The sequence below is a fragment of the Nematostella vectensis genome, chromosome 6 (genome assembly GCF_932526225.1).
Source record: "Nematostella vectensis chromosome 6, jaNemVect1.1, whole genome shotgun sequence".
Lineage (NCBI taxonomy): Eukaryota > Metazoa > Cnidaria > Anthozoa > Actiniaria > Edwardsiidae > Nematostella > Nematostella vectensis.
Window position 1 is genome coordinate 2,906,590 of NC_064039.1, and position 12,455 is coordinate 2,919,044.

The 12,455-nt window shown below is 39.9% G+C and overlaps 4 protein-coding genes across 4 annotated transcripts; 1 reads left to right on the forward strand and 3 right to left on the reverse strand.

The window, feature by feature from the left end:
• Positions 1-357: 357 nt before the first annotated feature.
• LOC5514654 (LRP2-binding protein) lies at positions 358-3,863 on the reverse strand. Its single transcript, XM_001634777.3, has 6 exons — positions 3,501-3,863; positions 2,771-3,019; positions 2,509-2,560; positions 1,973-2,144; positions 1,569-1,734; positions 358-550 (listed from the first exon to the last, which is right to left on the reverse strand). Exons 1-6 carry the CDS (start codon positions 3,834-3,836, stop codon positions 485-487), a joined length of 1,041 nt encoding a protein of 346 aa, XP_001634827.2. The 5' UTR covers positions 3,837-3,863; the 3' UTR covers positions 358-484.
• A 135-nt stretch (positions 3,864-3,998) lies between these two features.
• LOC5514599 (phosphomethylethanolamine N-methyltransferase) lies at positions 3,999-6,675 on the reverse strand. The gene is made up of 7 exons (XM_001634778.3): positions 6,469-6,675; positions 6,153-6,242; positions 5,956-6,045; positions 5,614-5,736; positions 5,151-5,282; positions 4,866-4,982; positions 3,999-4,263 (listed from the first exon to the last, which is right to left on the reverse strand). The coding sequence occupies exons 1-7, from the start codon at positions 6,598-6,600 to the stop codon at positions 4,150-4,152; spliced, it is 798 nt and encodes a 265-aa protein (XP_001634828.2). The 5' UTR covers positions 6,601-6,675; the 3' UTR covers positions 3,999-4,149.
• A 228-nt stretch (positions 6,676-6,903) lies between these two features.
• Positions 6,904-9,672, forward strand: LOC5514600 (kelch-like protein 20). The gene is made up of 2 exons (XM_001634714.3): positions 6,904-8,396; positions 8,873-9,672. Exons 1-2 carry the CDS (start codon positions 7,031-7,033, stop codon positions 9,187-9,189), a joined length of 1,683 nt encoding a protein of 560 aa, XP_001634764.2. The 5' UTR covers positions 6,904-7,030; the 3' UTR covers positions 9,190-9,672.
• A 1,217-nt stretch (positions 9,673-10,889) lies between these two features.
• Positions 10,890-12,119, reverse strand: LOC116619457. The gene is made up of 3 exons (XM_032384275.1): positions 11,962-12,119; positions 11,507-11,651; positions 10,890-11,279 (listed from the first exon to the last, which is right to left on the reverse strand). The coding sequence occupies exons 1-3, from the start codon at positions 12,014-12,016 to the stop codon at positions 10,943-10,945; spliced, it is 537 nt and encodes a 178-aa protein (XP_032240166.1). The 5' UTR covers positions 12,017-12,119; the 3' UTR covers positions 10,890-10,942.
• Positions 12,120-12,455: the final 336 nt, after the last annotated feature.

Consider the following 12,455-nt stretch of genomic DNA (forward strand, 5'->3'; position numbering starts at 1 on the left):
TTAAAAAATCAGACTTCCATTCTGTCATTTCCATTCTAGATTTCAGTCATTCTCTCTGTCACTCTGCAACTCTATGTTCCCTGTGTTTAGCGCACCCATTAACGTTGCTGTGTGTGTGTTTATATAAATGTATATATTTTATTTTGTATTGTTTTCTGAAATATAAAAAAAAAATAAGCAATGATATGAAAGTATATTTATTAAAAATATTTTACAGAATTGATTTTACAAAAATCAAAATGGGATCAAAATATAAAAATGTACAAAATCATTTATAACAAATACTTTTAGAAAGATTTGCACATATTTTTCACCATGCAGCTATATTTGTAGGTAGTTACACTTCCAATATCATTCTTACTAGAGGGCTAGAGTTGACTCTTACTGCAAGCTTGAAGACAATTTGTATGTGAACACTTATATACAGTCTTCAAGCTGTATACTTTATATCCATAGGTCATGTACAAATTATGATACACAGTCTTCATATATATCCATACGTCATGTAATCATGAAGTCTTGCAGCGGTGTCCATGTCAAATTGTGCTGCCTGTTGAAAAAAATTGGAAGATTTAAAATTACAAAGAGCTCTCCTATGGCGTAGCCAGGATTATTAACAGGAGGGGGCCCAAAAGGCCCTTTCAAGGCATTTTCTCCACTGTATTTAAGATAATGTTTTATACATTTATTGAATTTTTGGCTGCTAGAAGGGGGGGGGGGGGGGGGGCTTGCTCTCACAAGGAACTACCCCAACATCCTTGGAAACCCAAGGCATGTTATTGGACATGGGAGCTGTGAACATAAGAACAAGGGATTCAGGGGAAAGGGAATTTAGAGAGAGGGAAGGTGTGAGCGTCCCCTGGCTGCTATTTGGCTTAAAACAATATAAGAACACAGAAGAACAATAACTGGCCCTCACTTTCTTAAGGTAATTCCCTTGAATTGCACTGCGCACCCCTTCTGCGCATAGTGGCGCGCGCTGTTTGTTTGAATTTTCCGGTATTAAGTGGGCGCGCGCCACAGTTGTACAAGAAAACACAGCAAAAGGCACGCGTTTTTTACTTAAAATCGCTTTGACAGAAAAACGAAGTCGGTTACTCCCATTTTTTATTTGCTCAAATAGTTAAATATATACGGAAAAATGATATACTGAAAGAAGAAAAAAATTTGGGTTGTAGAAGTTTTGTTATTTCCCTTAAAAGCCGTAAAAATACTTCAAAATGTCGCTTTTTACCGTATGAATAGTGGCGAAAACTGGCAGCTCGACAAACAGAATTTAATTTTCTAAAGACTATAGGCACTCCTTTTGAAAACTAAGAGTTGGGATTTTTTCTTGCGCGATCAGTAAAAACGTGTGAACCCTACGCCCCTCTGTTGTGAAAACGAGGTCGGTACCCCCATTTTTTTATTACATTTTTTGAAAGCCCTTAACTTCAATATTGTTTATGCCAAGTTTTAAAAAATTCTGGGTTGTAGAACTATTTCAAGGGAATTACCTTAAGAAACTTGCTTCAGCCCCCCTTTCTGGGACTCCTGGATGTGCCCCTGTTATATATTATATTACTTACCCTTGAGTAAAACCTTAAAGCGTTTTTCTCATCCTTGTCAACTCCAAACCCATGATGAAGACAGCGAGCATAGACAAAGCTACCCAGTGAAATCCCTTTGGCAACATATTTTGGAAGGCATTCAGTTTCTCTTGCTATTGCCATGACATCATCCAGATCTGCTACACTGTTAATGGCAACCACAAATTATTAATGCCTCTTAGGCATGTAATATATGCTCATCGAGGTGTGTGTGAGAGTGTTTTTTAAAAGGCTATTTTGAGATGCAGATCCCATTCTCTTTTTTAACATTCTCTAGAAAAATCCCTGATCTTGCAATCTCTGAAAATATTGCATTGACCTTATAGCAGCATGGTGGGTGTAATGTGCTTGATACATGTATTTTTGCAATTTTGCAAACACACCTCTTAGCTACATCTGCAGCTTTGTTGAAGAGCTTCCTTTTATAATAATGAACTGCAAGGTTTCCTTGTGCATAAACATTTCCACGGATTGCAGCCCCTTTGAGGCACTCAAATGCAGACTGGATGTTCATAGGAACTCCGATTCCATACTCAAACATGACTCCTAAAGCACCTGAAATAGATAGATTTTTATCAGTTTTATTTGGATTAAAAGTTTAAAGTACATGAGCCTTTACAAACATCTGCCAACACCACAATCTTGGATGCCTGAAATAATGTTGACCTAGGCAATTACTTTGTCCCTCCACTGACAATGGTTTGTTTTTATTTTCTTCATGGCTAGCAAATATGCTGCTGTGCAAATCTGACCCATTAACTTGGCTTTGGCATTCGGCCCTGCCTTCCTCTCATTTTAGTCTGTTCTTCCTTTAATTCTAAAGCACCCATAGAAGCAGGGGAGGTGGGTTCCCCTCCCCCCCTCCAAATATTCCAAGGCCCACTACAGCCCTGATAAATTGAAATAGACTTATTGTTACCTTGAGACTCAACGCTGCCATTTCCAGTGGCTTCTTGATGCCAGAAATAAGCCTGTAGAAAGGTAAACAACATTAAAATAAAACTAACAAACCTGTGAAACACTAATACCGATAAGTTACAGTACTTGTTAAGTATTGGAATGATGGAATCTCAAAGATATTAATAGCATTTATGAGCATAGCAAGGTTTCACCACAAAATAGGCAGGTAAATATAGGAATGCAGTAGTTGTAACAGCCTCAATTGAGGAAAGCCTACTAACCTTGCTAAGGTTCTCATTTCCTGGCCTTGAGTAAAACATTCCTAAAACTGTTTGTGAGCGTAGACTTCCAGAGGGATCTCCATCTCGTGCAGCCATTAGAAACCATCTCTCTGCCTCTTTGTCTGATTGTTTCACCCCATACCCTTCATAGTAAGCCCTACCGATGTTGTACTGTGCATGGGGTACTAAGTGACTGGCATCTGGGTGTGCTGACATGGCAATTTCTTTGAGGAGTTCTACTCCCTTATCCTATAAACAGGAGTACATCGATAACTACAGTTACATCATTAATGCATAATTAATGTTTTTTTTTAACGTATTTGGATATGCTGACATGGCAATTTCTTTGAGAAAGTTCTACTCCCTTATCCTATAAACAGGAGAATGTAAATGACAATTGTATCATTAGTACATAATTAATGTATTTTGAACGTATTTGGATACGCTGACATGGCAATTTCCTAGATCTTAGCCTTTTAAATAGAACCTATAACAGGACAAAATAAATAAAGTAAATTACCAGTCACATTATTTGCGCATTATTAAATGTTACTGAGAATTTTGTTCTAAATTACATGGAAAAATCTTATGGTTTAAAAGGATTTTGAGGGGATCAAAACTCAACAAGAAATGATATAGATAACTTAAAAGTAAAATTTTCCACGGCAAAAAGTTAAAAGGATATTCTTGATCTTTGCTTGAAGTTACCATAGAACAATAAGTGACTCACCGGCTTAGCTTGAGTGCCCAAGCCGTCATAATACATAACCCCCAGCTGGTATTTAGCCTGGAAATCAGTGCTTTTAATTCTTTCGAACGCAACAATTGCCTTCTCGAAAATTCCTCTTTCGAAGTAAAATTGTCCCAGCTGGAACTTTGCAAGTCTATCTCCATCTTTTGCCCTCTTTATCAGCGTTTCCTCGAGCTCATTGTCAAGCGCTTCTTGGCTGATGTCCTCTTGCGGTATTATAAAAGAGTCATGAGATCGCGGTAAGGGATCGCCGCTTAGTTTGCGATCTATCGGAACGGGAGCCGAGAATGGTCTACTGGGCTCTCCGTCCGCCATTTTGTTTTCTGAGCTGAAAAGAACAGCAAGCGTCGCTATAGTAACGCAAACCACAGGCAGCCCACCAGAGAAGAGAGTTGAGTGGGGGTGAGAAGGGGGGGGGGGGGGGGTAGGGAGGCTTCTTGTACCATTTTACCATTTGCAAATATGGACGACAAGTCATATGATAATATTAAATTTTATTTGTAATCAATCCCGCATGCAGTTCTTTAGAAATATCACATGAGTACTACCACTACTAACACTCTTGTGACACTTTTGGACTTTTGGTGGAAAAATAAAGAAATACATAAATTTTAATTATTATTGCAAGTCACTGTGGCTTAAAGGCATGTACAAGCACCCATCTTTGATCTCCATCTCTACACCTCTCTAACTTGGCAGACCATCCCTCAACCAAAATATTGTACTCCTCAAGAGAGAATGACTGAAATTCCAAATTAAACAATTACTGGAAGAAAAAAAAAACCTTAAGCACTGGTTTAGATAGGAATATAACAGAATTGAGCATATGACAGCCCCCTCCTTCAACAAACCTTAAACCTCTGGATGATATCAAACAAACCTTACTGGATGATATTAACAGGGGTGAGATGCCAGAGTTGTAGAGATAGGAATGGGGGAGGGGCAATATGAACCCTAGAATCCCCTTCTCCGTTGATCAAACAGCTCAAATCAGGCATGTAGCTAGTTGTGTTCCACAAGCTAGGATGAGCTATAGCCTGTGATAGCAGACACCCCTAGCCGCTCATAAAATAACTTGTTATTGCGGCTATAGGCGTCTGCTTTTTGAAGGCTTCCTTAGAAAAAATGATCCACTAAATAGATAAACGAAATACCCCCCCCCCCCTGAGCCTGCAAATGACCAAACATAAACATAAAATATTTTATCATGACAATAATGTGGCCCTAGTATTCCATCCAAAGGCTCAAGGGGTATAGCCAGAAATGAAAAAAACACACACACACACAGAGGCAGAAAATAAAGACCATTTTCTGGAGACCTTGCTTTCAAGTCTAAGATCATACCTTTAACATCTCATCTTTTTGTTTCTCTGTCTTCTCTCTCTCCTTTTGTAGGACATCCATGAACTGTGAGGTGCGATCCTCGGCTCTTACATTAGAGAAGCCAACTTTCTCTACAAGCTTGAATTTAAATGAATTTGAATTTAGACAGTTTCAAAAAAGGAACAAGTTTTTGTTCCTTATGCTATAATTTTAAGCGACCAAGGTCTATCTAAGTCAGTAATAATAGCAACTCAACTAAAGATAAAAAGTCCAGAAACATATAAGTTGTAGCAAAACATGGCTGACCTTTCCATAAGATTCGGGGTCTAATAAGTGGTAATGCCTCTGAGTAACATATGCCTTAAACCTCTTGGACCATTCACCAGTCCCACATGAATAGTCTGAAATCAGCAGCTGTCCACCAGGCTTTAGCCATGTCTGTAAGGAAAGATATACATAATCAATGTACCTCCAGTATGTCATATTTGCCACAAAACAGGGGTGGATCTAGCTGAGGGGTTGTGAGCATTGCAACCCCTCCCCCCCCCTGGAAAAATCCTTACGCTCTCCGGCAATGATTAAACATTTACCATGGAAACATCTTCTCCACGCTGTGAGGCCTCTTACTAAACCCATGACATGTCCATCATACTACTCATGACCAAGGCATTTACTTTAGTTTGCTTAATAGTAAGCCTCTATTAATGGAGGAAACCTTATTGCTGGTCATGAATGAAAGTGACAAAAACATATTGAGACATTTACTTACCAAGAAGTTTGTAAACAAGCTTTCTTTGTCTTCAATGTGTAAAATTGTATCCCTGCTATATATCACGTCAAAAGTTCCAGGTTCATACTTTGCAGAAGTGATGTCCTCTACTTCAAAATCAACCTAGAGAAAGTAAAATTCAATCTTGTATGAAGGTTTTATTTTGTTGTTGTTGTTCTCTTGTGTGACAGGTGTAGCTATTTTTAGTAGATCCAGAATTTCTCTGATGGGTGTTTGTCAAGCCCTGACTCAGGGGTGACTGCCCTTAAAAAATCTTATATGCTTGTCCTATCAAGGTTACTCCCCCCGCCATATGACCCTCTGTATTGGTTGACACATTACCTTATCTATTTCAAATTCAGCAGCCCGTTGCTTGCCTATTTCAATCATATTGGTTGACAAGTCAACGGCACGGACTTCCATATGAAAATTCTGAAATAAAAACAGCTGATGAGTTGGTCTGGAGAGAGTTATACAAGGGGAGACACAAACAGATGGCAATCAAGTGTTGCACAGGATGTTCTAGATAGCTTAAGTACCTTGATCATGTAAAAAGCACTTCCTCCAATACCACAGCCAACATCTAAGACCTTCTGCCCAGGAGCAAGGTTGAGCATTTCCACAAATTCCTGGCAACAGTTGTATTAAGTAAATATGGCATGAGAATTTGGAAATCAATATAATTACTTTTCTAGTTCAATAGATTTAGGTCATCAAATGCGAGATCAATAGATAATGACCTCTTTCTTGTAACAGTGTCATCTCTTTGTTTGACATGATAGTATACAAGCAACGGATGTGCTTAATACGTATATTTTGGCTTTGAATGAATCAATGAGGATGACATTCTGCTACCTTGGTTGTCTCAAGGCCCCCAGTGCTCACAAACCCTCGTCCAAACACCCTCTCATATCGCAGGATCCCGCTAGAGGTATACTGATTATTGTCCAAAAAGCTTTGGAATTCCTTGCTAGATTTATCAGCCATTTCAGGGGAATTTACTGGAAGATTTTACACGATTGAGCAAGATACGATTTCGGGAAAAAGAAACAGGGAACCCATAAATTAAAACACAGGAAACCCACAAACTCACGGGAAAACCACAGATAGAATAACAAAGTACATAGACAGGAGATGCATAGAGGCATATTCTAAAATCTAATTCTGCAAGATTGTTTTATATCTTTGAAATTTGCTATTATAATTAATACATAATACATTCTGGTCCATAATTTCTCGTATTCTCCAATTTCGCACCATGGTCAGCGGGCCCTCGCGTGAATTGTTTTGTTCGACGATCAATCGCTCTTTGTTAGGGTTTTGTTTTGTTCTGACACTCCACCATATTGTCGCGTTGTCACAAAAATTTCACACTGTTCTGAGTGGTTTTAACACGTCACACGCTATCCTTTTCACTATGGCTAAATTCAGCTACAAATCAAGCGCCAATTCCCACCGCGTCCTCCAAGGGCTTTTTAGTCAAATTGGGCTAAAAGAACTCTGTGATGTAACACTGGAGACGGAGGACGGGCTATCCATTGCCGTTCATCGTAACGTACTGGCTGCCGTGAGCCCGTATTTCCGTGCTATGTTCACTGGAAATCTTCTGGAAAGTGGTAAAAATAGAATTCTACTCAAAGGAATCGCTGGTGTTGCTCTTCAAGCACTTTTGGATTATGTTTACACATCCTCCATCGAGATCTTTGATGATAACGTTGAGGAGGTGTTGAATGCCGCATGTGCCTTCCAAATTCCAGAAATCATTAATGTGTGTTCTGAATTTTTAAAAGAACAGCTACACCCTAGTAATTGCCTTGGAATTTTAGCGCTTGCCGATCGCTTTTCGTGCGAAGAGTTGGCGAACGAAGCACACAAATACACAGTGAAACATTTTGGTCGGGTAAGCGAATGTGATGAATTCAAGGCTTTGCCCTTTAACGAGATTAAACTGCTGTTAAATGACGAGAACATATGTGTCCGTTCTGAGGAGGAGGTTTTTGAGGCAGCTTTGGCTTGGGTTAATGCAAGCGAGGATAGGTGTAAAGAATTAGCTGAAATTCTTACGTGTGTCCGTCTCCCCATTCTCTCCCCGTCATACCTCACGGAACATGTCCTCACAAATGAGACCCTTTTGGCTGACGATGAGTGCAAGTTGATGATCGATGAAGCCATGCTGTATGCATCATCACCTTCATCCGTCAAACGGCAACAGGTGTATCACAGTCGTATGCAACCAAGAATGCCTACAGGCTTTGCAGATGCACTAGTAGCAGTAGGAGGCTTGTATACTGGTAACTCTGTGGCCAGTGCTGAGCGTTACAACATGTATACTGATGAGTGGACAGAGTTCCCGAGCTTACTGACGCCACGTTATGGCTTTGCTATTACCCAACTTCGTGGCAACATCTATTGTCTTGGTGGCTACCACAATGGGGAGTTTTTAAAAGCTGTTGAAGTATTTGACGCAGAGCAAAATATATGGATTTCTAAGCCCCCAATGCTAACTGCAAGAAAGTACTTTGGTGCAGATTGTCTTTATGGAAAAGTGTATGCGGTGGGCGGATCAGATGGCCAGCACAGAATAGCTTCTGTTGATTGTTATGATACCTTTACGAAAGAATGGACTGCAACAGCACCTATGTTAGAGCCGCGGATGTATCATGGTGTTGTAGCTCTGGGAGGACTGCTGTATGCAGTTGGTGGTCACAGTGGCACAGTCAGGCTTAGCTCGGTCGAGTGCTATGACCCTCAGACTGATAGCTGGACTAAAGTAGCTGCAATGTGTAAGTTGTGTTGGTTCATCAATAAATATTCCATAGATAGGTGCCAAAGATCTTGTATAGGTTTTGAAAAAGTGTAATTGTGTTGTTCTAGAAAAGATCTATGTCACCATTTCATAAATAACTCCTTCTAGGATTGATTATGTTTTTGAGTTAGCAACACCACATATTGATGATTTTCTTATTGACCTTGGTCGAGCAGACACCCCCAAAAATAACTTTTTACCCCCAAAAAACATTTGTTTAGTGCCTCCTGACCCCAAAATATATAGTTTCCCCTTGGCTTACCATCCTTGCCTGCATACTCATATATATAGCATAACATATGCATAGCCTGGTTTTTGCTGAGGGGAGGGGGGCCAAGGGGTGTTAGGCAGGGGGCGGGGGGCTGAACATAGAGGAAAAGGAGGCTCATGGTCTCATGATTCCATCCTATCTATGCATCTGCATGATTGATTGCTCTATCATTTTCTCAACAGCTAAACCAAGGTCTGTGGCTGGCATAGCAGCTTTAAATGGGCGAATATATGTGGTTGGTGGCTTTGATGGTCATGATTATCTTAAAGATGTGGAATGTTACGACCCACAGACAGACACATGGTTAAGTGTTGCACCACTGAATAGAGCTAGATCAGCTGTCTCTGTCGCCATCATGAAGGGAAGACTGTTTGCTCTTGGTGGCTTCAATGGACAGTTTCTTGACAGTGTTGAGATGTTCGATCCTCAAGAAAATATATGGGCAACTGTGGCAAGCATGTCAATACCCAGAGTGCATTTTGGGGTGACCGTAATTTGACTCACTAAATAACTAAAGTCTATTCGCTTATTTTTGTTGTTGTTGTTTTTCAGGCCCTTTATGCATTTTTATAATCAATCGATAAAGAAAAAATGACACGGCAAATTCGAGGAAAATATTATAACGCAATGTGCAAATGTAGCCTAATTGAACTTTGCGTGTGAACATAAATGGTGAACCTTCGTGATATAAAAAATTTGGAATGGTCTATAGAATGTTTAATCAATTTAAAAAAAGAAATAAGAGTAATTTGGGTTATGGTAATAATATGAATTTAGCTATTTCTAGGCATTTAAATTATTCAATTTTTAGCTATGTATTTTTAAAAATTTCTATCAATTATGCATTGATTATCAACTAGCTTCATTAAAGATAATATCCCTATCTCTGTATATATTAAGCAAATCATTTGTTTAGCAACAGCGCATTATTAAACCTTAGCTAAAACGAAATGGAATTTCCAATAAAGCTGCAATTCGTTTATGGTTTGAATTGTTGCATTGAGTCTGTAATATAGTTTGGTTTTTAAAAGTTTATAGTTCGGAAAGACTTTAAAAAAAAGGAAAAAAACGGCTTTTATGCTTTTTTTTACTAGGAAAGCAAGCGGAGACTAAAGATGCTTATTTCGCCTATGAAAATCGGTGCGAACAAGCGGCGACTGAATGCGCTTACTTCCTCCATGAAAATAATTGTAAAGGAAACGCAGGCGAGTAAGGAAGGAAAGGAACGGTTTCTTTTCTTATTTCTCCACTCGTATCTGCTTCGCGCTGATTCACACGCGAGGTGTGTTCTTGCGTCTCCGCCGTTTCGTTTCCATGTTAGTGAAAGGCCGGCTTTAGGGTTTCTCTATAACATATATGTAATCGGATCTAAAGGTCTCTATTATTACATCCTCGACCTTTGCAGGCGCGCGCACCCCCCTGTGTACCCGCCTGCTTTGTTTGCGGTCGGGGGGGGGGGGGGGGGGTGTGCGCGCGCGTGTACCCTATACACGCGCCACGTCCCCACGTATCCGTTTTCGTTTGAAAACGCAACCTTTTTTGTTGCGGATACGGGTATCGTCCACACCTGCACACGGAAACGCGAAAACGGAACAATTTGAAAACGATCTCCAGAGTGGAAAAATTATTCTTCCGGTGCCGTGGGGACGGACGAAAACAGAACCTTTCGCGCGAGTACGCATACGCTGTAAAGCTTGTTACCGTTTTGGTATCGTTTCTTCGTTTTCGTGGGGACGGGTCGTATCCAAATGAAAACTCTTCGTGTGGACGCGGATCTTTTTAAAAACAGAACAAAAAGGTTGCGTTTTCAAACGAAAACGGATACGTGGGGACAGGGTCAGGGAGATTTACGTATTTCAAGTCCCTCGGAAAATCCATGTGTCGTAATCCGCATTGCTTCATGAGTATAGGCAATTTAAGCGAAAATTGAAACAAATCCAGGTTTAAAAATGTTCTAGCATTCTTGTTTGTGTCCCTTCGCAAGGAGTTTAGAGGCCAAAGGATTCAGTCACATATCCTATCTAGAAGCCACACACCTCCTAATTTCAGGGGCGTAGCCAGGGGTGTCCCAGCCCCCCCTTCTAGCAGCCAAAATACAGTACAGTATATGTACGAGACAATCAAAAATACAGGAGAAAATGCCTTGAAAGGGCCTTTTGGCCCCCCTTCTGTTTAACGGCCTGCAAAACAAAAACAGAATGGTTTTATCAATGCAATTTTATTATTTTTTTCAATAGGCATGGAGACATCAGCTACTCAAAAAATTTAGCGAACACATCCACACACACCCGGCCCTGGTTATCTGACTCCGCGTTGTTCCTAAGATCTTCGCCATACCAGATCCTGAGTTCCCGGTAGCGCTCAAGGTAGAACGGTTTAGCGACGTTGGTGAAGACGAGCTCCTTAGAAATCAGATCGTCTACGCCGGGCATGTGATACCATAGGTCAGCGGTCCTCTTGATGTACTTGGCGAGGGGGTAGATTATGTTGTTTTTCTTATCGGTAATGACCACGTTCAGAGGATACTTGTAAAACGAGGAGTAGTGATGGCATCCCCAGTGGCTGTCGTGAGCAGTGTTAGACACGCACCTGTAAAAGATACGCTAAGCTATATCGCTTTTTTCTATTAGCTTTTTTAAAACGTGTCGACCTCTAAGATATCGTTATTTGTACATCTGACATGTATTTTCTTTCAAAAAACACACATAACACAATTTGCAAAAGGACGCGTAGCCGGGAGTAATAAATACGAGTTTTCTACCATGTTAGAGTTCCCCAGGAACAAACAATCAAAAATGTATAATTGCTATCCTTACCTTATAACACCAGACCGATACACTAGCTTAATTCCTGCTACCAGTTTTGAGTCCCCCAGGTATATTAACTGCCCAAACCGATCATTCCGGCCTTCGAAGCACACAGGAATGGTGGTAAGCTGGGTCCAACCGTCAATCTTACGACCTGGAAGACACCAGGAATCAAGGAAAGAGTTGGAGACAAAGTTCGAGAAACATCGTTATTTAATGTTTCAAGTATTTGCACTTCAGAACGCCCAATATCCTTTTAAATCCAGTTCAGTTTCGGCTTAAAAGCCGCTTTTTTGGGTAAAGGCCTTTATTAAAGTCCTAACCATATTTAAAAAAACCTAAAGTCATCTTGTGCGCTCTTTCAAAAATCATGGCTTTTTACAATTGCCGTCAGCTACATAATTCGGTATTTTTCTTTCTTAGATCCATAAATGGCTCCATCAGTTCTATACTACAGTACCTACCCATTTGCGCAAGGCTTGGCGCTGCGCATAACGCAAGAACCAAGACAAAGATCATGTTGAATGTATAAAGAGCCCCGTAACAGACGATACTTACACGCCAAAAAAAAAAAGAGAATGAATGAGCAAAATAATGGTAACACAGCTATTGGGAAAATGTGTTTTCATTATTAAACCATTTAATATAATTATAAGAAAGCATAATGATATTTACTTATCGATTGTGTTTGCATGTAATATATTGGACGATATCATTCAGCGAGATAATTGTTAGGATATCGAGACCACAAGTGAGAGAATCCAATTAATCTTGTTTATTCTAAAGTGGCACAGCCATAGGTTAGGCCTTACTAATATTTTGAGTAAATAATAATTAGATAAGTTATAATAAGTTGTAGCAAAGCGCAAATAGTTCGATTGTTGTTTAATTTTTTAAAGCTTTCTTCTCGCCAACTTAAGTGGACAAACAAAACAGATTTTCTAATTTCGTTTATTTT